Source organism: Notothenia rossii, assembly GCF_949606895.1.
Source record: "Notothenia rossii genome assembly, chromosome: 3".
NCBI classification, from domain to species: Eukaryota; Metazoa; Chordata; class Actinopteri; order Perciformes; family Nototheniidae; genus Notothenia; species Notothenia rossii.
Genome location: NC_136901.1, coordinates 69740167 through 69763988, shown reverse-complemented (window position 1 = coordinate 69763988; position 23822 = coordinate 69740167). Strand labels below are relative to the sequence as shown.

Below are 23822 nucleotides of genomic sequence, written 5' to 3'. Positions count from 1 at the left end.
TGTTTTCAAGGACGGTCATTTCAGAATAGTTTAACAAGTTTCTTCAATGAAAAAGGGACCAATTATTTGGGAATCAGAAACCGTGGTGTAAACAAATTGGGTTTTCCCTATAGACTGCATACAAAAGGATTCCCTAAATCCCATAGCTTTTTCTGAATAGTATTTATTGTGTGTTGTGATTTATTCATGTGTTTTGCCTGATGTTGTTGTGCTTTGCCCCTTAAAGCCACCGTATATCTGCTATATTTGATGCAACAAAAGCCCAGATAAACACGCAGCAAACAAAACATCCCTCTTTATGTTTCAGTCATATCTTCCAGAGATACAAAATCATACATTTAGAAAACGTATATTACAAGCACAATAATAACCACAGAATATATTTTACAAAAGGCACATGCTTTAGAGTCACTGAATGTCTGAACACTTAACAGTAATCACATCATCTTTCCTACAATAAGTGCCATGTGACTGGAACGTTGAAGTCATGCTGGTCAAGAGAAATGTGACCAGATGGAGGAAATATCAGTAAAGAACATTGCGTGACTGTGTCCAGACATCATCTCAGTCCCACACTTATATCTCTGTGCAGTCATACATGCTTACATCTTTATCAGTCAGTATCACACCAATTGTCCTCAACACTGACATCTTTTTCTGCATGCACATCTGTTTCCTTAGCGGTTGTGTTTTTTTCATTCTGAATATCAGAATCTGTGTTTTGTGCGTTTATGTGTGTTGTGATGTCACTTGTTGGATCTTCAGGTGTTTGGCTGGGCATGAAGTGGTCAGTATCAAAGTCTTTCCCATCTGTTTGATTCCTGTTAGTTTGTAGAGTGTCAGAGGAGCTGCTGGAGTCTGAGATCTGCTCCTTTGCTGTATCAAAGGACTCCGTAAGAATACTGTCACTGTACGACTGACTGCCGATTGTTTCTGTCTCAGACCCGAAGGCATTCATTAAAAGGCTTCCCGAATCAATGCTGTGTTCTATTTTCCCATTAGTGTCCGAACATCTATCCTCTGTGTCTCCATGGATTGTACAAGTTCTTGGAAAGGAGTTATCGTCACATTTTTCCGGTGTAGACATGATAATGCTGTTTCTCTTCACAGAACTTTCTGTACGTTCCTTATCAGCATTGGCCTCTTCTTCGTTTTCTCTACCAGACTGTGTCTCTGCGTCCTCCATGTTTTTCTCAGCAGCGCCGTGCTCTCCTGCCAGAACTCTCTTCAGACTCTGTGCTCTGTCTCTGTAAACTTGGCACAGCTGAGCGTCGGGCATGTGGTTGCAGTGGATCTCGGCCAGCTTCATGTACACCACATACAGAGCCTCAGGGTTAGCTTGGTCCTCCAGCGCCGCCGCCAGAGCCAACTGGAAGTAGCCCACTGCGTCAAAAGAATCCTGGAGAGATACATAGGTCAGATTTAATCCAAATGAACATCATCTGTTTACATTAAAGTTAAGAACAGTGTTTTCGTATTTTGTTTGTTGATCAAAGAAAGGAAAGGGCATGAAAACATGGAGAAGTACAGAGAAGTATTGTAGATTTAAATTGGTCTGTTGTATCTATAAATCTAAGCAGATTTCAGAAACATAATGTGGATATTTGCTCATGAATTGCAAACACAGAAATATAACCGTCTCCTGTACCTTCAGTTTGTGTAGTGTCAGATTGCCAAGTCTGCAGTAAATATTTGTAAAGTAGCGAGCCTCCTTAGGGTCCTGCATGACGGGTGGACAGAAGGACAGGGACTTGAGGTAGTAGTTTTCTGCCATCTCATACTGCTGCAGGCTGTAGTAGACTGTAGCCAGCCGGTGGTAGGCTGTCCTCTCATGCAGATGCACACCTGAGGAAAAACATATATGGTGTCTGTTAGGAAGTAGTTCAAAAGTTACACCATGGTTATTGAAGCAGGCTGAAGAATCTTTCCTTCTGACAATACTCATGAGGACAGATTGTACTATAGGCCATACTTTTTATATGACCATATTTTATTCAATATGCTCCTTAGATTTATTTTATTTGTTTTTATTATTTTCTCCTTGTAACTTTGTGAAGCACCTTGAGATGACGTTGTTTTTAAAGTGTGCTATATAAATCAAATGTATTATTATTATACTCTGTACCTGTTTTGCTGGCGACCTCCACAGCCAGTGTAGCGTACTGCAGAGCCTCCTCCTGCTCGCCCTGGTTCATTAACAGCTCTGTGAGTTTACTCAACAAACAGAACTCTGAGTGGATGTCCTTAATGCTGCGTGCAAAGGGCAGGCCGCCATCCTGAAACCAAACACTTTGTTAAATGAGCTCAGCGCCGGCCAAGACTTGAAATATAATTTTGTAGAATAGAAATAAACTCAAACGGAAAAACTGCATCATGACATTGCGTTGTATTTGTTCCTACCCTGTAGAAAGGCAGTGAAGCCATTCTGTTCCTGGTGCCTTTAAAGTAGACGTCTCCTGCCTCCTCGTAGATGCTCATGGCAAAGTGATGATCATTCATCCTCAGGGCTGTCTTCACTGCTGCCTATATATGAGAGTAGAAGGTGAAACTAAGCTCTGTGTAATGTAAAGATGGTTAAGGAAGTTTTTATTCAGAAGCCCTGATAAGCAAGTGGAAAAAAGAACTTTCTGGGAAACCATTTTCTTAAGTCTGATCCAAACCGTTTTCTCATCTTTGTTTAAAAAAAGCATTACAACAGCAAACACTTAGAGATATTGTCCTGACAATCTTTTTTTACAATTTACATTAGACTCAGATAAAAACAGAAATCTTATTTCTTACTTGCCTCTCAGATCTTCGGTACATTTTTAAATGATCTCCACCACATATGTAACATATTCTCTCCTCCTCACCTGCAGGTACATATCAGCTAGCTCGTCCTCGTGGATGAGATAATAGATGCGTCCAACCTGCAGCCAGGTCTCTGACTCTTCCTCTCTCTTGCCCAAATCGATAGAAATCCTCAGGCTCTGCTTGGTGCAGTCCAGGGATTTACGTGATGATCTGCAAACCAGAATTAAGACTGTTTTAGCCAACAACCAAACATGTAAAAGATGGTTTGACGATAAGATTGTATGGTAAAGGGAGGCAAACACTCACCTTTCAGTGTTGAGGGAGAGGTAGAGGCTGCTGAGGATTTCCAGATACTCCCCCTCTAGTCTCTTTTCCTTCAGCTCTCTGGAGACCAACACACAGTGCTCATAGTAGACGATACTCTGGCCGTACAGCAGCATGTCGGCGTACAGCCGACTCAGCACCTTGGCCACCACCATCTGGCCTATGAGAGAACACAACAAAGAATTTAAAACAAACTCATGGCTGATATGAATAGTGAATTGTATATTATCACAAGAAATGGCAAGATTCTATAAACAAAGTATTGCCATTGTATAATTTGTCCACCAGGGGATAGAAAAGCTTCAATTGTAAAAGTATTTAGTGTATACGAAAGACAGTTAGCTTAGCTAACTTATCTTAGAAAAACGTCTGAAAAACAAGGAGTCATTGTGTTTTTGATAACTTAGATTGAGCTTCCGGGAGTTATTGCCATGTTTCTACAGTAGCCCAGAAGTGACAAACTAAACACTGCTCTGGAAACGGCCTGTCGCATATTTAAATGAAGTAAACAGCTACATCCTAGCTCATAAAGGGAGTGCTGAGCTGAGGGGTATCCTTTTGGTTTCATCTTCACCGCTAGATGCCACTAAATCCTAAATACTGGTTATTACACTTTTTTATGTTTTAAATATACAAAACACATTACATTATTGGTAATCTTTAGAGGGACTGGCAAGCAGACATATTTATGTGTTAACTTGTACTCACTGTGTAAGTTTCTGGCATGAAGTGCAATTAGTAGCCCCATTTCATAACACGCCCTGCTGTTCTGACTCTTCTTCCTGTCTCTGTAGCTCCGCCCCAGCCAAAGGTAGGTCTGAACATGCTCCTCGTCTGTGGGGCTTTCCCAAAGCTCCAGAAAAAGACGCAAGGATCTGGAAATACAATCACCATAACAATAAATACCTCTCTGTAAGCTCTTGCTTGTGTTGAGTTCCCAGGAAGACGTAAACAATGATATCTGACCTGACCAAGAAGCGTTCCGCCACCAAAGATGCCCCCACATCCAGTGCCAGGCAGCCCAGGTTGGCCAGTGCCAGCGCCTGGTTCCTCTGGTTTCCACTTTCTCTTGAGATGACCAATGCAGAGTAGAAATGCCAGCCTGCCTCTGGGATGCGATCCTGCCGCCTCAGACACAAAGCCAAGAGATTGTGGATCACTCCTCGCTGCGTGGGACTGTCTGTACCCTACAGAGATAACACACAGAAGAAGAGGTTAAACCCTTCTACAAAAGCTGATGCACATTAATCCATGTGGACAGTTTTCTGTACCTGGAGGGATGTGAGCAGGGGCTGTAGGACATTCTGGGCCTTCTCGGCCTGGCCCGTCAACACCAACAACCACCCAAGCATCACGGAGGCTTCAAAGCCCTCCTCCTCATTGATGTGACCTCCTGTCTCCACAGCTTGTTGAGCACAGCGCACCGCCTTATCAAGAGCATCATACTGCTGGTAGACTGTGGCCAAGCCCTGACACAGGTCCCTCTGGGTCTTCAGGTCCTCCTCTTGCTCAGCAATAATCAGGGCCTGCTGGAGGTAAATCACAATCTGCGCAGGGAGCAGGGAAGTTCCCTCCTTCCAGCAAGGGTTCAGGCGAACAGAGTTCCTGATAAACAACTCAATCTTCTGGAAAGCATCGCCAAGGGAGTGGTCTTGTCTTGAGTCCAGGCTCAGGGAAGCCAGCGCTAAGTAAGGCATGTATTTACGATTATAGAGCCAACTCAAGAGCCAGTTGAGGTCCAAAGGCGCTATAGGACGACCCTCTGTGGTAGAAAGAGTCACAGAGAGAAACTGGAGTCGCTCAACGAAGGGAAGGGCATCGTCAGTCTTCCTGAGAAGTAGGAAGAGGCTAGAGAGGAGGTAGCAAACGCGAGCCTCCAGGTGTTTGTCCCCCATCACCACTGATCTCCTCAAGAGCAGGTGAAGAAGTTCTGCTTCGTCCGTAGAGGTGAAGGTGTGGCAGGGGAGACAGAGGAGCAGGGCACTGGCCTTCTCCAGAGTCTGGGGCAGTTTGTCAGTCATACGCTGCTTCAGGTAGACAGAGGTGAGGTTGGTGAAGAGTGCGATAAGGAACGGTGTGTCTGAGAAACTGTCCACTCGAACACTGAGAGCCTCCTCGTAGTACACACGGGCCTGAAGCGAGGAACACACATGAATGTAAGAGCTTTATTCAGACAGATTCATTGAGGTTTGAGGAAGTAAAATGACAGCATACACTTTTAACCTTTCAGTAATAGGAGACATGAAGAACCCACCTGGGAGAACTTCAGCTTCCTGGCACAGAGTCTTCCCAGGAGAAAGCATGCCCGTCGATGTGCCCAGTGCAAGCCCAACCTCTTGGCACACTCCCTGACACTCTCTAGATAACCCGGTAGTTCGTCCTCAGTCTTACCACCAAAGGTCACCCAAAGGAAGGAATACTGCAGGTCGTACAGAGGCAGGAAGTCCTCCTGCAAGAAATAACAAGCAAGGAATTACAAAGAGTAAATCATGCTGTATGTTTTTGGTAAAAGAGTTAAAGGGAAAGACACAAAGGACACAAGAAACTCATAGTGTAAAATACTGTAACAGATCAACTGATGCTGGAGGAACATCATAATACCCAGCAGACCATGGGCTTAAAACAACTGCAAAGTCATGAGGTGCGCAAAATCAGAGCCTCTGTGAGGATTGGGATTTTTACTCTACAAACCTGGAAGTGTTCATGGTTGAGCAGGGTCAATGTGGGGTCACTGAACTCAGAGTCCTCCCCCTCCCAGCTGTTCTCCTCCACGAAGAGAGGCGGGTCTTCCCTGTACTCGTCCAGTTCTCTGAACGTGTCGACCAGAGTGAAGGACAGGCGCTCCCCCTCTCGTGGCAGAGGATTGTGGGACTGATAGATGGACAGGCGAGGGGAGGAGTGGGAGAGGGAGGTGCGAGGAGAGGAATGGTACGGGGGTGTCCCTCCACTTTTCTCTGACATTACGCTCTGACGGGCGCCCGCAGAAACCTTATGATCTTTGAAGAAAACAAGACAACAAATTAAAACATTATTTTTCCAAGTCTTCTTAGTGCATTAGGCTTTAAAAGCTAGTCATTTTCTCATCAAAACTTTAAGACATTACCATGTTTTGGTCGGTTCCTAATGTACGTGAAGTCCGTTTCATCCAGTCTGTCTGAAAACATACAAGGTAAATCAATTTAAGCATCAATTTTTCAGTCAGGATAGAGAATAAAAAATGTTTACCCAGTTTTACTTTTTTTAAAAAAGGAAACCGCAGTTTCAATAATAACATAACCAAATATGACGAGCTGCAGATGGGGTATTCAGGTCTTTGAATTGAGTACATGCATACATTTAATGTATGTAAGTATAATTAGGAAAATTAAGTTAAAGAACTAAAAGTAATAAAAGGCAGAAAAATATCCAATGCGACTGTAATATATGATTTTTATAACTTATGCATTTGTGTAAAATCAGGATGTTTTAGTTGGTTGAGGTGCAGCTAATTTATGAATTATTATCAATTGACTGTGTGTTTTCTAAACATTCAAAAAGTTATGAGAAAGGACATCAGCCTGAGAACGACACCTTTCCAAAAAACCTTTTTAAAGCAAAGAATCCTTTTAATCCCTTTAAAACAACCCACAGTTATCAAAAGCTTTTCAATCAGTCAAAATATTGATTTGTAAATTAACTTAAGCTGTCAGATAAATGTAGTCAAGTAAAGGTAGAAAGTACATTTAAATAACATCAAATACAAATGAAGTACCGGACTTGAGTAACTCCACTAACTGACTTTTCTACACTTAACATGACACTTAATTGGTGGCACTACCCCTCCCTTAACCCCCGTTGCTCCTTTACCTAGCCTGTACACAGAGCTGATGTCAGTGGAGAAGAGTCTTTCCAGCAGGCTGCTGTCCCCAGCCTCAGAGCTGCAGGGCTTAACCTGAGCCAGACTGGCCCGCTCCTCCTCCGTCAGAAAGACCAACCGTCTGTCTCTATGCGAGGGAAACAAAGGCAGCATTATCACTTCTGCTGTTTCCTCCGCAGACTCACCCCATCCACTCAGTCTGACTGCAGATACACTAAATAGGATTTCATAAAAGATCAGCACAAGGCTGTAAACAACAGGCAACTAATATGGAGTCCAGATAACAGAGCTTTGAAGTTTTAACCAAAACATCACCAGACCAGTTAGGTCAAACCATGTATTATACAACTACATAACATTCTTACAGTGGTTTGGAGTCCAGAGGCTTCACATGGGCCTTGTGTACGAAGCCGGTGTGACCTGTGGACGTGTGTGTCCCTATGAACACGGCCAGGCCTCGGACCAACAGACCCTGGATCTCCACAATGTCCCCCTGACTCAGCTGAAGCTCATCCATGCCCACCGGACTGTAGTCGACTATTGCTTCACAGGAGCCTGTCACTGAGGTATTTGATGAGGAAAAGGTTAGCACAAGCAGAAGTTATGAGAGTTTCAGGGTCAATATGTCAGAACATTGCAATATGACAATTCAGCAGTCATTTCATTTTTGTTTTGTTTTATTTTCTGCTCAAGACTTGACTAGATATAAAACGATGAAGTAAAAATGCCTTTCACAAGTGCATACAGGTTTAAGCTGCCGGTATATGCTTAAGCATATAAATATTGATTCACTGTAACCGTGCACTGCTGTGTGTTCCAGTAAATAGAAGGTAGCACAGTTTGATATTATCCTTTGTATTTGTATACAGTAAAACAGCTAACTTCCCAAACACAATAATGTAGAGAATTAGTAGCTTTCCTTTCAGACTAGTCACAAAGTATTCAATTTTAACATAATTTATAATGCATGCAGACACTTAAAGGTGTGAATGAGTCTGGCTTTGGGTAAGTACTGCAATCCTTCAAAATCAATCACTACTACAACTCTAGTTGCAACCGTTACATCATTCTATCTTTAAAGTATGGTCAACATGTTCCCAAACACAACCAGCAGACATTAAGCAACAGTAGCATTCATTTGGAGACATGATTCTATGTCAAATTAAGGTCAAATATTGATCCCTGGTTAGCTCTGATTTTGTCTCCAAAACCTATGATGGAAATATATTTCCCCAAACGCCCCTCTATGTTCATCAGCTTGTGCAAATCTTTGTTTCTCTCGCTGTTTGGTGCTGAGAAAGTAGTGTACTATGAGTTTTCAAAGCTTTTTAAATAAAACAGCTGCGTCTGACAACAACATTATGAAAGTAGCTTTTAGCAAATTAATCTCAGCTTCCAACGGTCAGAAGAGGAGTTGGTTTTCACTGAGTTCAGTGTACCGCACATTCTGTAGAATGTGTGAACATTTTGTAAGATAAATATTTGTACCTATAGAATGTTCAAATAGTTCCTTTTCTGCTGGCGAGTATCCAGCGTTGCCAGGGTACTTCCTCAGGAACCACCTGACCAAACAGGAAGTATAGTTTAAGAAAACTATGCCAACTTATGTGGACATATGTTTAACATCTGTATATTGCTGCTCTGTTCATTCAGCCCACATGGTATACAACAGAACGTGTTAAAGGAATACTTCATCCACAATATGACCATTTCTAAATACATTATTTAAGAATTAAATTATTGTTGAAAAATTTGTTTCACATACCTCAACAGTGAACAAAGGGAGAAAATAAACTCATGAGGTATAATGAAAAGTATCTTGTGTCAAGGCTTTAACTACTTCCCTAAAACATAAATTTTTCCTCACATTTTTCTATTTGAAATAAAATGTCTTACTCTACAACTGTTAAATGTGTGGTTTATAGTGTAACTGTAGTTGAATGTATCTATTTAAATTATATTTACTTAGTTTATTTTTTGCCGATGAGGAACATAAGAAATATGTTTTTTTCACAAATTCACTGGGTGAATACTTGATCTACAAATGATCATTTGGTGGATGAAGTCTTCTTTTAATCACACAATTGCTTTCAGTGTAAATCAAGGAATTAGGAACTGACGAGGCACATTTCAGGAGCACAGAGAGACTCACTGATAGAAGGGGTAAGGCAGCGGTTGCATGGAGTTGACCGGCACCAGACCGTGGTTTCCTGTGGAGAGCTTTGTGCCCTCCCACATGTTGTCCTGCCCCGTGTCCCTCACCATCAGCAAGTCGTTCTTATTGAACGCCAGCTGCTCTTCGTCATCCTCATCCATATCAGTTCTTGTAAAAAGCGCCTTTGCAAAGAAGGAACCTGCACAGAGTAGACTGAATCAGCCTCCCACATTAACACAGACAAATAAGCGTGTGTGAGTCAGTGTTTTTGATGGAAGCCACATCACACTTAAATGAAACATCAGCAAAAGTGCTACAGCTTGTGTGCCCTCATTCAGTCACTGGCAAATGATGGATGTTTTATGTACTCCTTCTATTAAGTTAATGTAATTCTCATCACTTTTTGCAAGCTCTGCAGTTTTATTCCATGGAGCTTTTTGCCTCGGGGAAATGTCCGGGAGAAGCCAGTGACGTGTACCAGCCAGGAGGAAATCAATTCTTAAAGGTAAATATTACAAAGGTTATGCATTTGCAGAACAATAATTTTATAAGTGCATAAGCAAATTGCAAAAATTTAATTCAGTTTTCATTTACTTCACTTGTAAAACTTGTAAATCATTATAACTTTGACTTGTAATTAGAATTACTTTATGTTTGAGGACATTGGCTTTTCTAATGACAATAAGCTGTCCATTGCCATAATTAAAGTCCAAAGTCATTTGCAGCAGTAAACTCATGAATCTCTCGTGGTGTTAATTGGGATCACTGAAGAAGGATTACAAAAAATGGGATGAAATGGCAGATATAATTAACCACTATATAATTACAGTGATCATTTTTAAGACACATTAGCCTTTTCACTCTTTTTGTTTAAAATATAAAAATCAAAATGAAGTAGCAGAAGATGACTGACCCTCCTGGAGTAACAGTCCCAGGTAGAGTGTGGCCAGATGTTCCTCGTCCACAGTCACGTTGATCTGCAGGTCGCTGAGCAGCTCTGGGTCCAGCCAGAAGGACTGATCACACAGGAAGTTCTCCAAGCAGCGAGCAACATAACCTGGGAGAGAGTAAATCAGACCCAAACTAGTACTCCCTTAGCTAATATCACTTTATCCTCAACAACAGAAATGTATTTAATGGTGATAATAACAATAAAAATGTGTTGGTGATGTGACAGTCAATGAAGCACTTAAACTGTGCCATTTCAAAGTTTTTACCTAAGGCTAGGTACGTTGAAAACTTCCAGATTTCCTCCACAGTCTTGAAAGTGAGTACGAAGCTGTCCTTCTCAGCATGGACAGACACCAGTCGTGCAGACAAGTCCTGCAGGAACAAAGCATCGTGTTTCACTAACAGTAGAGCCATCAATTTCCATTCCAAGCACAATACATAAACATATCATATTGCATTTTAGAGGTTCTTATCCACAATGCACCTTTGTATCCGTTATGATTTCAGAAGGATTAAGTAGTACAGTAATGTCTGCATCGTCAGCTCAGACTCACTTTAAAGAGCTGGATCACATCCTGGCTGTTGCTCTCCACCACTCGGAGTCGGGTGCGCAGCGCCTCCTGTAGGGCCCGGTCCGGATCCATGCTGGAGCGCCTCCTCCCAGTGAACAGCAGCTCAATTTCTACGCAAAACAAAAGAAGATTGCTGTGATCAATCACTCTTAGGTTGATTATTTTCACTAGTGGAATCATACGGAATACAAACAAATCCAATGCAAATAGGCTCAGATGAAAAATTAGCTCGGCGGGAGGATTTATCATCCATTGTCACCCAGAAATAAACAAATAATGTGTGTGTAATCCTTTTTGCTAATTCATCACACTTGCACAAGTCAGTTGTATTTCTCTGTCACTGAGTAAAAGGGAAATTCATCGGGAGAGAGACAAAACTTTCAAGACTTCATTAAAGATTTTACACAAGTGCTCGTATTTCAGCAAGATGCTCAGTAAGCATGTTTGTCCCAGGAGGAATAACAAAGCTATTAGGCTTCATACTGGACTCTCAGTGTTTCCATTTAAATCCATTTGAGAGGAAGAACCTAGGGAAATGTGATGGATGGAGCCAAACTGCTGATAGGGTAAACATTAGTATGGAGATGTGCCTTATCTGTTTAATGCAGGGGAAATGCTTCTGTGTATGCAAGATAATTGGTTTAGCCTGGCTAATGTAAAAGCTAGTTTTTCAATACAAACACAATGCAGGCTATGGCCCATGGCGAAAAGCATCTATAAATGTACCTGAGGAGAATTTCTCTCCGAGTGACACAGTACTTCCTCTGAAGAATGCCTCTTTCTTCTTCCAGTAGCTGTCAGGCTCCCCTCCGCCTTCACCTGACTCCACCATTGGACCGTCCTCCTTCTCACCTGCACAGGTCAAAACAAAAAAATGTCAGGAGAAAAGCTTGTCATTTTTCTTATTCAACCTTCAAAGGAGAGCATCTGTGTCCTTCTTTTATGCACCTTAAACTCAATCAAGTGTTGGTTAAGCCTGTTTATCCCAAACAGCATTTTGTATTTTGGTTGTTTACGTGTTGAATGTAGAAACAATTTTATCAAAAGGGTCATCACAAGTGCTGTTCAAAGTGTACAATGCAAGTCCTAGACTGTCATGCAGATTCAATGGAAATGTTACCAAATGACACATCTTAAGTAGTCTTAAGTAAGGTACAGAACATACGTAACAATCACACTCATTTGAACCCAAATCATTTTCCTAACTACAACCAATCAGTTTTGTTTACCACTTCAACCTTGCTTGTAGGTGAGGTTTGCGCCATAGAAAGCAATATAATAATAATATAATTTTCTTCACTATTATCTGTAAAGCGTCTTTGAGCACCTGTAAAAGCGCTAACAAATTAAATCTATTATTATTATTATAATGGTAGTGATAATAACTGATAACGGTCATTTAATGAGCTGATAACATCCAAACTTCCAATCAATGTTTAGTTTCTAAACAGTCAGCAGCCTGAGAGCCTGAGAAGCCCGGAGCGTACGTTAAGGTAAAAGTCAGTGAAGAACTTTGATCATACGTTCAACTAATTAATGGATGATAAGGACAAGTTAGCTGTCATACTACAGTAGAGGCAGAACTACACGTGCTAGAGATGTTTACATTACTTTTAACTGACTATTTTTCTTTTGGCTACCTCAACCACTATCCACTGCTTTTTCACTTGTTACTATTAATCCACAACTACAGGCTTTGTGATTTAACTATTCATCCCTTAGATTTAAATAACTATAAAGTACCCCACCACTGACTTTATGTAAGCTGTATGTCTTTATCCATTAACATGATCTTAATAGTTTTGAAACCTATAAATATCAACCAGATGGATGTGTATAATAGCTGGGCATTGAATTATAGTGCTGACGAGCTTCCCCTGGTTTTTTCCATTGTGAGGGGAGGATGTCCCAAACACTTCCTCAGTTTGTGACCGCAGACAGCAGCTTTAATGAACCGCATGACAAGTGTTGACTTTGTAGTAATCGTTTTCCGTAATTGGTTGATATGTTTATTTTGCAATGTCTACCTTGAGTCATGATGTCATTTCCTGAGAAGTGTACATGTGCTTCCCCAAGAGTATATGGTGGTTCCCTCCAAAGAGCATCCAACTCAGCAGGAGAGATGTCTGTAAAAATGGAAACAAATCAGTACATGAACCTGTGGAAAAACACGTGTAGTCCCCTTTACTTCCTTTTACTATCAAATGCTTCACTGATTTTCAAAGCAGTTTAAATATGATCTAAAGACATCTTAAAGTAAGAGTTTGTAATTTTGTATAATAAACATATTTCCTTTCTTGCAACAAAATAGATGACAAACTCAATACCAGTCTCCCGTTGGTATTATTTGTAAGTAGCTGGTTGGTAAATTAGCTTAGCATAAATACTGAAACGACAGCTAGCCAAACTCTGTCCAAAAGTTAAAATTGGCAGAAATTCTTAGGCTCACAACATGGTAAACTATGAAAACAAAATGTCCCTTTGTATACAGGGGCTGGAAGCAGCCTAGTCTCCAAGACAATAACTGCTCCTGTATGGGCTGTCAAAAAAGCCCCCATAAATAAGCTTTAGATGGGCTTTTATTGCTTACTGTATCTGCAATATTTTAAATCGAAAACGCCAAGATCAAGCCATTGGTTAGTGTGAGGAGTTATCAGGGTTTTGGGGTTGGGCGGGGATACAATGATGTTGAACAAACACAGGACCATCACAGACACACAACTGCTCTAATATCAAAAAACCTCCAGGCTCAGCAAGCTGCCCTGCTCCTGACACCTCCAACAGTCACATGTTGTCAGACATACAGTCACAGACCATAATAAGGAACACATTGTTAACCAAAGTGTAACAAGGTAAGTAATCATTTTGATTAAGATGAAATTGTTGCACATGCTTTGTCAGTGCACAAAACACAGCAGAACAGTATTATATTGATACAAAGCATTCACAACTGGACAATGGGGAGTACAACTTAGCAACACAATGCAACATGACATTAAGCCAAAGAGGACAACAGCCTATTCTTCACCACCCTACGACACAGAGCACAGTTAGCACCCACAGGACTCCTTGAGGCGACACAAGCACGGTCATGCTGCTACAGGACAGAAACACACACCATGCCCTTGTTACCTTCTTGGCTAGGTGTGTTACCCATGTTGTTTCTAAGAGCTATATGCTCCTGGCTATCTGAATGTAGAAGTCATGACGGTACAGCGGTAGCGCAGACAGAGAGCGGGCTGGGACAGACCTGTGAAGGAGGAGAGGCAGACTTTGATGAAGGGTCCACAGCAAGAGGAGTGGAGCAGCGGTCTGCAGCAACAAGACGCCATCTGGCCCAGGAGCCAGCAGCAGCTCCCAGAGATCAATGCCATCCCATCAGTCCCCCCCCAGCTTCTTCTACAACAACAACTCGCTCTCTTCCTCTCAGTTGGACAAGCCCCGTTTCCCTTCCTATTCCTGTATTGCCTTTCCTGTGCTGCTCACTCTGTCTTTCCACAAGTTTACTGGATGTCCCACTGCAACTCTTATCTCCTCTTCTTCTCTATGTGTCTGCTTTCTCTTTCTAATCCCTCTGTCTCCATCTCCCTCCTCCCACAGCCTCCCTCTCTCTCTCTTCAGTAGCTGCCCAGTCAGTCAGTGAATGCACAAAGCACTCTCTGCGATTGGTATGAGTGTGTGTTAGTGTGTGGGGTGGTGGGGACAGGCCTTAGTGAGAGTCTGTTGTGTGTTCCCTATGTGGAAATATGCACAGAATGCGTTGCACAAAGACAATGTGTGTGAGAGTGTATCGCTGAGCCACTGTAAGGCAATGCCACACAGGGACAGGCAGCAAGGTCACAGAGAGGAGGAGGAGGGGGGGAAGTAGCCTGGTGGCAACGATCGAGGATCAGTTTATCCACAGTTCAACACAACTCAGCTCTCTGCCATCAGACGAGTAACAGATTAGATGACAGCATCGACCTACACTGTAAGGTCACCATGAGGAAGAGGATGGATCTAATATTGGATGGTGAGCGATTCCATGAATGTTTAAAGTGTTCAATGCTTCGTTATGATGTACAAAACTACAAAATGTGGTGCCAGGGGAAGTTCACAACTGACTTCATGTGGCCTTTGCTATTGGAGAAGGAAATAGACTATAATGCAGCAATGGCTCCCTTCAAAGTTTGAATTAAACTGATCAAGTTCTCCAGGCCACAGATTGTGCAGAAAGGGGACTCCAGTTTGATGAAATTAAACTAGCCAAATTGGTCACTCAGTAATGCTCTACCACAATGTGTTCACTCAGTCGGAAATGAAAAGCCCAAATGATAGTGCCAGATTTAAAAGCTCTTGTATGTGATGTGTTCCTGACCTGGGTGTGTCAAAAGGACGTGTTTAACAATCTGTAGCAGCCAACTGGAACACAATTCCCCTTTTATTTGGTGAAGATCTCAATAGGACACAAAGAAAGAGCTGAAATTAAAATCTGCATTCGATACAAGTTGATAGGTAATATATCAATATCCTATTTGTACTGAGAATACTATGAGCTCACTGATGAATACGAGTTGGATAACATCTGAAGATAATACTCAAATTCTACTCTCATATAATGCCTTTAATTTAGAACATTTTGATTAAAACTAGGCTTATACAACACAGCCTAGCCTAGCCCATAATGTCTATGTCGGAATATTATTTGTATGGAAATGTATGGCTGCAGGAAATTGTTGTTGGGGGAGGGAATTTCCCTCTTTCTTTATTGTAGACTGTAGAGCACATCCCTGCTTGCTGCCCTGCAAACTTATTTTAAAGCTTTATTACTTTATGTGTTAAAGGAAATTGAATTTGCCTTTATGAGTGCTCGCTTCAAAAGTTAGCAATATTCAACTTTTGAAGCTCCGACGGAAATGTCAGCCAATCAAATCATATGCCAGTACAAGCTCTAGCCAATCAAACCACATGCTTGTGTGTCTGGGGCGGGAGATTCATGTGATTGGTGAGTTTCAGACACGCTGTGTGGACGCTGCGTAACTCATGTGTATCTGAAAGCAGTGACGGTAAATTTCCATGGGAAGTTAAAGGTGGGGTAGGTAATTTTGGAGAAACCAGCTTGAGTGTGCTAGAATTTGAAAATACACAGCCGGAAGAAATCTGCTATTTCCTTACAGAGCCCCTCCTCCAACACACACGAACGCACACATGACCAATGAGGGCACGAGATAAGTTTTGCCATCCAGTCATTTTAAGCGGGCCGGCTCAAAATGTCATCTGTGGCTTCCACAGATGACATTTTTTTATGGATTTTTTGTCAAAGCACTTAAGACAGGGATGGGCAAATGGCGGCCCGCGGGCCGCATGCAGCCCCCACCTCCTCTTTTTGCGGTCCTCAGATTAATTTATAAACAACGTAATTAATTTTAAAAAAAGTACTTGTAGTACTGATACCGTCCACTATAGACTCCTAGTTACGTCGCGAGCTGCGTACATGATTTAAAATACCGCGAAATAATCTGTGACGGATTTGTGTGTATTGTGTTTGTTTCCCGGGGAAACACTCACAAGAAACACCGGCTGTTGTTATGCATGCTGTGATGTTAAATTGCCTCTTGTAATTATGCCTTTACAAGCTTAAAAGTTGTTTTTATCATCTGAATTTGGCGAAACAAGTTTAATATTCTTAAAACCAAGACTTTGTTTATTTGAAATCAGATGAAAACAAACTGTCACGGACCCTGCCGTGTTATCTATGATTACTACGCTTTTCATTCATAATTTCAGCGGGAGGGAGGGGGAGTGGTGCTGAGGAACAGCAGAGTGCGGGCTGACAAGTGTCTGTGTTGAAATTCCCCTTATTGTGGAATAAGGGGAATGCAGAGTCTGGCTACAAGTGTTTTAGGTTCAAGTTAGACAACTAATTTCTGGGTTAGTGTTCATGACTTCATGTTTATGTCATCTTAATGGTTAATCTCAATACACAGACATTTTCCGTGCTTTCCAATAGTTTAAAATCGTTTTATTCCACTGTTTAATAACCTGTTCAATACAAACAGGCCACTTGTAAGAATGAAATAACATTTCTGTGAACCGATATTTGTTTAGTGAGCTTATTAGAGGATGTTCCCATTTTTGGGGGATGTTCCCTTTGATTGTAAAATGTCAATGAAGATGTCAGACTGAGTATATTTGTTAATAATTACATACAACACATGGAATTTTTGTTTGTGTGTGTTCCGAGTGAATCTGCGGCCCCCCCCCCTGGTGGCCAGTACATCAATGATGTGGCCCCAACCACCATCAAAGTTGCCCATCCCTGACTTAAGATATTCATTGCTATCGGGATGTTAAGAGCATTCCATGGAATATAACAAAAAGTGTATCTCGAGCCGGCGATTTGTCATCTGTTCTAGAAAAACGATGTGTTTTGGGATATTTGGGGAGTTAGGTGGTCCACGAATGGTTTTTTTTATCGGTTAAGTGTTCCTTGGTATGAAAAAGTTTGAGAAACACTGTACTAGATGAAGACATTTGTATGTGATATTTGCAATTTAAAAATTAAATACATATATTACCCCATAATATCATCAAAACTTCACTTTGAGTAGTCCACATCAAATGTGTGGCTTTATTTGCCTTGTGCTTTGGGCTCAAAAGTGCGATCCAGTCTTCTAGAAATCATGTGTGCATGTGATGGAGGAATGCACAGTGCCTGTAGGGGGTGTGGTCTCAATAGCCATGCAGTAAGCAGTGTGCTATGTGCACGTGATTGAGGAATGGCAAGTCTACTTGAATGGCATCCGTTTGTTTTAGTCAAGATTATGCTAAAATATACTTTCCCCAACTTTATTTATGTTCCCTATCAAGAGCCAACCTTCAATTTTGAAAATTCCCAGTTTATTCCCGTGGAAAGTTTCCATCTTTGAAAATTCCCGGAATTTTGCAACCCTAATGGTGACACTGACCAAAGTCACTTTAAATTGATACGCTAGCAATTTAGTCTAATCTATAGGAGGTTTAGATATAACGCTTAAAGAAAAGAAACATTGCCTGGGATGTTCTAAACTCTAGGCTCCTTATATGATTCACCCCCCAAAACCCAGGATTCATACATTTCCCATTGAACATGGTGAAGAGAACGAGGATGACACCCTTGTCTGATACCAGTCTCTTCATCTTGTTTACGTGGCGGCTGACTGGACGTGATTTAATCTGTGTGTGTGTATCTTGTGAGGCAGAAAGCTGTAAACAGGCTAAAGGCGTGTCGGGGCATATCCTGAGACTCTTTAGACTCCCCTGCTTGTTTCTCTTAGAGCAACAGATTCTGTCTAATCTAATAAACGCACAGCGCTCAAGGCCGATATGTGCAGTCACATGGTCGACCTTTGTTTGCACTACATGCTGCACAAGGGGCAGCGGTTGTCCCCAATGTCATCCACTTTAAAACATACAGAGATTGTGAGTAAAAACAATGCAATGCTGGTGATGCTGTGTATACAATAAGTCTCAACTCCCTCTTCACGAAACACCTTCCTGTTGGCTGGAAGGTCAAATAGTTCCTCTTCTGAATGACTACACACTGTGGTAAAGTCTTAGCAAGTTGATGATTGAAGTTGAGATACAAAAAAAGTATGTATAGCCTGTAATGAAAAGCCCAATAATGACATAATACATATTAGCTTATCAGGGTTCCAATGGTTTAAAGCAGGTTAGAATTATAACTTTTAACAGTTTTTAGTGCAAACTATAAGGAATTTTACGACACATTTTACACACTTTTCTTACCCCTTTTTGGATCTGAGTGAATTCAAGAGACATTTTTAAAAATAGATTTTAACAATTATTTTGAGATTTTAAAGTCCTACTTCTCATATATTATAATTCCTTAATATTCCCATACCTTTTATACATATAAATGCCTAGTTGTGTTTTTTTCATCTCTTAATTATAAAATGATAATTATAATTATTGTTATTATTATTATTTGTATTATTATTAATATTAACAGCAGTATTATTAGAATTGGTATTATTTGAAATTATTAAGACTTTTATTACATATTATTGCTATATAAAGCACATCTTTTTTTACGTACTTATTTCTATTAATTAGCTTATTTTTCTAATGATTTTATTTATCTTGCAATTCTCTTTGAAGCAACTGTAACGTGACTTAATTTTCCCCTGGGAATCTGATCAGACTCCATACAGTCTGAAACACAGCAAAAGCCTGGAGTGTAGTTGTGACACTCGCGAGTCCATGACAATAGCATTCAGCCTAATAAGAAACACATGGTGTCAGCAGTGTCTGACTGTTCAAACACATGCCAAGCAGGGGTTGTGTGAGGTGTTTGGGACTTTGTATGTGTACTAGGTTTCGTAGATTTAGGATATGTGGTACAGTACAACATGAGTTAGCATGGAGTAATATGAGACAGGGGTTATGGACTCTAAGTTTAGACTAGCCCCCTGTTAGCTCCCTCACATGCCTGTGTGTCTAGGACAGAGCTCACTGCAGGGAGATTCCCACACTGTTGCATAGCAGTATTTGTACAACACTGAAGGAATCATTGTGGAAGTATAATGAAATAATGGAAACAGAGACTTCATAAATAATTCACATTCATTATGAAGCCACTAACAGAATCAATCACTAGTTTGGCAACTCTACTGTCCATCATATACTCTGACTGACAACAACTTTATGGTTATGTAACTAAGCACAAAGTACAGCAGTGTTAAACCTGCGAAACAGAAGAAAGTTTAGACACGGTAAGCCTTAGAAAGCAGACACAAGTAGAAAAAAACAGCTCTTACCTCTGTGTTGCTGCCAGCTCTCCCCTCTCAATTCATTCCTCATGTGCGTTGCAGAATGTGTGTGAATCCCTCTGTATGTGTGTGTGTGGTTTCACCGTTTAACTGGTGAACTGCATCTCATGACAGCTGCCAAAGGTGCTGTCATTCTCTGCTGTCAGCCCAAAAACACATATGAGTGGAAGCAAAAAAAAGATAGTAAGAGCGTGTGTGTATGTGTGTGTGTGTGTTTGTGTGTGTGTGTGCGCTAGAGGCTATCCCAGACGGCATGTCACAATGACTGAGGAAGTTTTGCTGGTAACTCCTCCCATGATTTCTTTCGGACAAGGGCATAGCCTCCCCTTTCTCTCTCTCTCTTTTTCTCACAAAACCCATTCCCCACACACACACACACACACACACACACACACACACACACACACACACACACACACACACACACACACACACACACACACACACACACACACACACACACACACACACACACACAGTCAAAAAGCCTAAGGAGACCTAACCAGGAAATATAGGTCAGGTTATTGCATTTGTATCTATTGTCAGAGCTTCATAACCCTTGCTATAATGTGACACTAATTCCCATTTAGAATCACAACATTTCCTCATTCTACAACACCCAGTCGCACCAGTTTTTTTGACGCACCTGCAGCCAGAATTTGACAGGAGCAGATGAAACCCACAAACAATCAGCTGTAGTCCCATTGTGGTGTTAAACCACTCATCCTCATTCCAGAGGTGTAGAGATTTCACTGGCCTGCCCTAAGAGCCCTAACAGCATTCCACTGTAAAGCCTAAACATTTGAAGTATTTCCCCTTATGTGCAACAGCCACCTCTCCCTATTGACACTTTTCACGTTCTAGGTCAAGTCCATGTCTATCAGTGTTTGGGGAGATAATAATCCCCAGGCCAGCATTGCTTTGGTTTCTTGTGTTTTGTTTGGTGCCTGCTCAGTTAAATATAAACTCTGGAACTGATTGTGCGCCCCCCAGCCCCCAGCTCACCGTGACAAAGTCACCCTGCACACAAACTATCAGCCCTACTCCGAACATGTGATCGTGCAATTGGCTATGCAAGGCTGCAGGACACAGAAAATGTATTCTGCTCTATTTGCAAAAGACTGTGCGGAAGAGTTTGTGTGTGTGTGGGGCAAGGAAACAGAAGGAATGAGGGTGTCTTGAATAGCAACACATTGGTAATACTCAGAAATGGATGGAGGTATCAGTGAAGCATTGCAGTGTGGATGGTAGATTGAGCATGTGTGTCAGTTTGTGTGTGTGTGTGTGTGTCAATGTTGTTGGACAAAGGGCAAGGATTGAGAGGGTTAGTGAAGAATGCATTCTGCTGATCAGTGCTACTGATAGTTGGCCATAGTGTGACAAACAAAAGAAACATTAACCTCAATACTAAAGCACTGAGTGGCTGATAATCGGCCATAAAATGTGGCAAAACATCAGAACCCCCCTGCAACAACAACCTGATCTACGTCATGTGTTTAACAGCTCGCACAAATCATAAATTGTGCTCTGTGTTGCTGTTTTGTACTGGAAACAGTTTCCAGCAGAAGGCTCAGAGTGATGTCACCAGCAAGCAGGTTTATTCCAGTAATAACGAGTACCAGGAAATGTTTGCCTTTACACTGTATCAGGGTGCACTGGCGCCTCTACAGACAGGGACAACACTGGGTTGACCTGACAGGCCTCTTGCCCCGCTGCCTCCAGTGCACAGGAAGGACAGTTTCCTGTTTTTCTGCCCCATGAGTTTACAGTTTGGAGGACCAAAGTACAACACAGGACTGACACAGGGGTACTATCAGCAGCACCCGGCACACGTCAGGCATACAGGGCACCCATCTATGTTGTCACTCACACACACACACACACACACACACACACACACACACACACACACACACACACACACACACACACACACACACACACACACAGATAAAGATGGGCTATTTAAGTCAATCATTATCCACAGTGATCATAATCAGCTTTGACTTGAGCCAGATCAGTAAGCACACCGTGGTAAAATAATAAGAATGTAAAATGACCTAGATCCAGGTCGCTTATCATGTGGTGTGTTATGTTGATCAGAGTCTGACACAAAGTCTGATGCATGCAGCCTTATATTGTGATTTGAGTTTGCTTGAAGTGATTGAATGGACTAACCATGATTCAAATCGAGGAAAATTATGTCAAAAATTGAATAGTTTGCTTTGATTGCCAGTAGGGAATCCTATAATGAAGGACTTTTATTTCTCTTTTCACACTAAAGTCCTTAGATTAAAAGACAAAGAGAGAACATCTTGAGCATGATCATCACTGAGCTCCAGAACCAAAGAGGTAAGACTGTGTGTGTGTGTGTGTGTGTGTGTGTGTGTGTGTGTGTGTGTGTGTGTGTGTGTGTGTGTGTGTGTGTGTGTGTGTGTGTGTGAGAGAGAGAAAGAGCGAGAGAGGCGCCACCACATCCACCCATTGTCCAGCTTCCTCCAGGATCAGAACCAGGGCTTCCTCGGGACACGGGACAAGGCAGTCAGTTGCCTTAATAAAAACAGACCACACACACACACACACACACACACACACACACACACACACACACACACACACACACACACACACACACACACACACACACACACACACACACACACACACACACACACACACACACACAATATATACTAAAAATATTACTCAGTGTGCACAGTCAGAGCTGACACTGCAATATTTCTTCTTTTCTGGTTTCAGGTCCAGTTTATTTGCCTGTTGTGTTGTCTGTATGTGTACAAATCTTCTAATTTCCCGGGTCATTTACTTTTGTTGCATTTGAAGGACTTCAATAAATGTGATCGGTTGTTATGTGGTTTTGATTCGACACATGACTAAGACTGAAACATGACTAAGACTGAAACAGCAGATGGGCGTTCCACAATCAAATGGAGATCATTCAACAGTGATACTAAACACTGAGTCTGAATTCTATAAATAGCCTATGGTCACAATGCATTTGCTATGAATCATACACAGTTAAATTGTTAAGAACAGGTATTTCCTTTACAGGCCAGTTACTATAGTATCATCAGCGTTATTCTACAGGCAAACACGGCATAGTAAATCAGTCAACAGATTTACAATTAACCTCCCCCCTCAACAATAGCTCCACCATCAATAATCCAATTAACTGATTTGCTTACGTTGACTTTCCAGAAGAGGGCGGTGTCATGACAGTTTTAGCAACAAGCTAAGCCTGGCGGTGTAGGAAAAACAACAAACAATCCTCAGTTTCACAAAAGCTGTCCAGAATATTCAATTATATTTGCGCAATAATTGTTCCATTTCAATTGAAATGTTCCCAATTATACGTAATGTTCTGCCACGTTTTAAATGCGACTTGCTTGACTGATTATTAAATAAATAATTGATGCTTCAGAGAATTTCGATCTTCACCTCGTGCAGAAATGAAATCATATGGAGACTGATGACTTTTTAACACTTTGCTGTGTGATGTAGGCTAAACTGTCCCTAAAGAGTCCACAGCAGCCCAGAGTGACGTCGTTCAACCCAGGATAATAAAGAGAGAGCAGTCAAGTGACAAACAGAAAGTCAGAGGAACACCGGAAATAAATAAGATGCACTTTCACAATAAAATCATTAAAATGTATGAATTGCTTCTATGTCTCCAGTCCAGATCCAATTGACATTAAGCAGAGGTGGGAAGTAACTGAGTACATTTACTCAAGATAATTGTAATTTACTTGAGTATTTCCATGTTATGCTACTTTGTACTTCTACTCCACTACAATTCAAATGTAAATATTGTACTTTTACTCCACTACATTTATTTTGTACCTTTAGTTACTTTGCAGATTTGCATTAATGATGTGAAATATAATCAACACTTCAATCAGACTTGGAGTAAATTCACAAGCTACCCTGAGGTATACAAAGTCATTAAAACTAGCTGCACCTTTACCAGCTTTGATAACACTTTAATGATCAATAATTATAATCAAAACGTATAATTATTATTCTGAAAAATAAAAATCTGCATAGAGAGTGCTTTTACTTTGGGTACTTTAAGTATGTTTGTATGCTTATAATTTTCTACTTTTACTTGAGAAACCTTTTGATTACAGGACTTTTACTTGTAACAGAGTATGCCTGGACTCTGGTACTTTTACTTTTACTCAATTACAAGAGTACTTCTCCCACCTCTGACATTAAGTTATTAAATTACATCACATGTCATTTTTTAGACGCTTTGACTCAAAGTGACTCACTCAATACTGTGGGCTAATTATGCAATGAACACGTGTGGTTTTATTCCTCCACAATAATGTTGCCTTCCT

The 23822-nt window shown here is 41.2% G+C and overlaps 1 protein-coding gene across 5 annotated transcripts; it reads right to left on the bottom strand.

Annotated features, from left to right (window-relative positions):
- Positions 1-279: 279 nt before the first annotated feature.
- On the bottom strand, positions 280-22898 carry sh3tc2 (SH3 domain and tetratricopeptide repeats 2). Of its 5 annotated transcripts, XM_079668102.1 has the most exons (23): positions 19450-19799; positions 13784-13901; positions 12679-12777; positions 11378-11503; positions 10634-10761; positions 10346-10451; positions 10042-10185; positions 9126-9327; positions 8462-8535; positions 7339-7534; positions 6964-7100; positions 6221-6271; positions 5809-6113; positions 5372-5566; positions 4389-5249; positions 4084-4304; positions 3826-3992; positions 3100-3277; positions 2853-3003; positions 2401-2523; positions 2126-2276; positions 1649-1845; positions 280-1399 (listed from the first exon to the last, which is right to left on the bottom strand). In XM_079668102.1, exons 2-23 carry the CDS (start codon positions 13806-13808, stop codon positions 614-616), a joined length of 4623 nt encoding a protein of 1540 aa, XP_079524228.1. In that variant the 5' UTR covers positions 13809-13901; positions 19450-19799; the 3' UTR covers positions 280-613. The 5 variants fall into 5 exon arrangements, with proteins under 5 accessions (XP_079524228.1, XP_079524230.1, XP_079524227.1 ...); XM_079668104.1 differs by lacking the exons at positions 13784-13901; positions 19450-19799 and adding an exon at positions 22668-22898; XM_079668101.1 differs by lacking the exon at positions 13784-13901.
- Positions 22899-23822: the final 924 nt, after the last annotated feature.

Bases quoted from the DNA above. Each gene is read 5' to 3' on its own strand.
- sh3tc2 (XM_079668100.1), bottom strand. From the start codon at position 14,025: ATGGCATTGATCTCTGGGAGCTGCTGCTGGCTCCTGGGCCAGATGGCG. The intron at 11,504-12,678 runs GTAGACATTGCA...TGACCTGTGCAG, and splicing joins AAATGACATCATGACTCAAG to GTGAGAAGGAGGACGGTCCA. The intron at 3,993-4,083 runs GTCAGATATCAT...TTGTATTTCCAG, and splicing joins GCGGAACGCTTCTTGGTCAG to ATCCTTGCGTCTTTTTCTGG.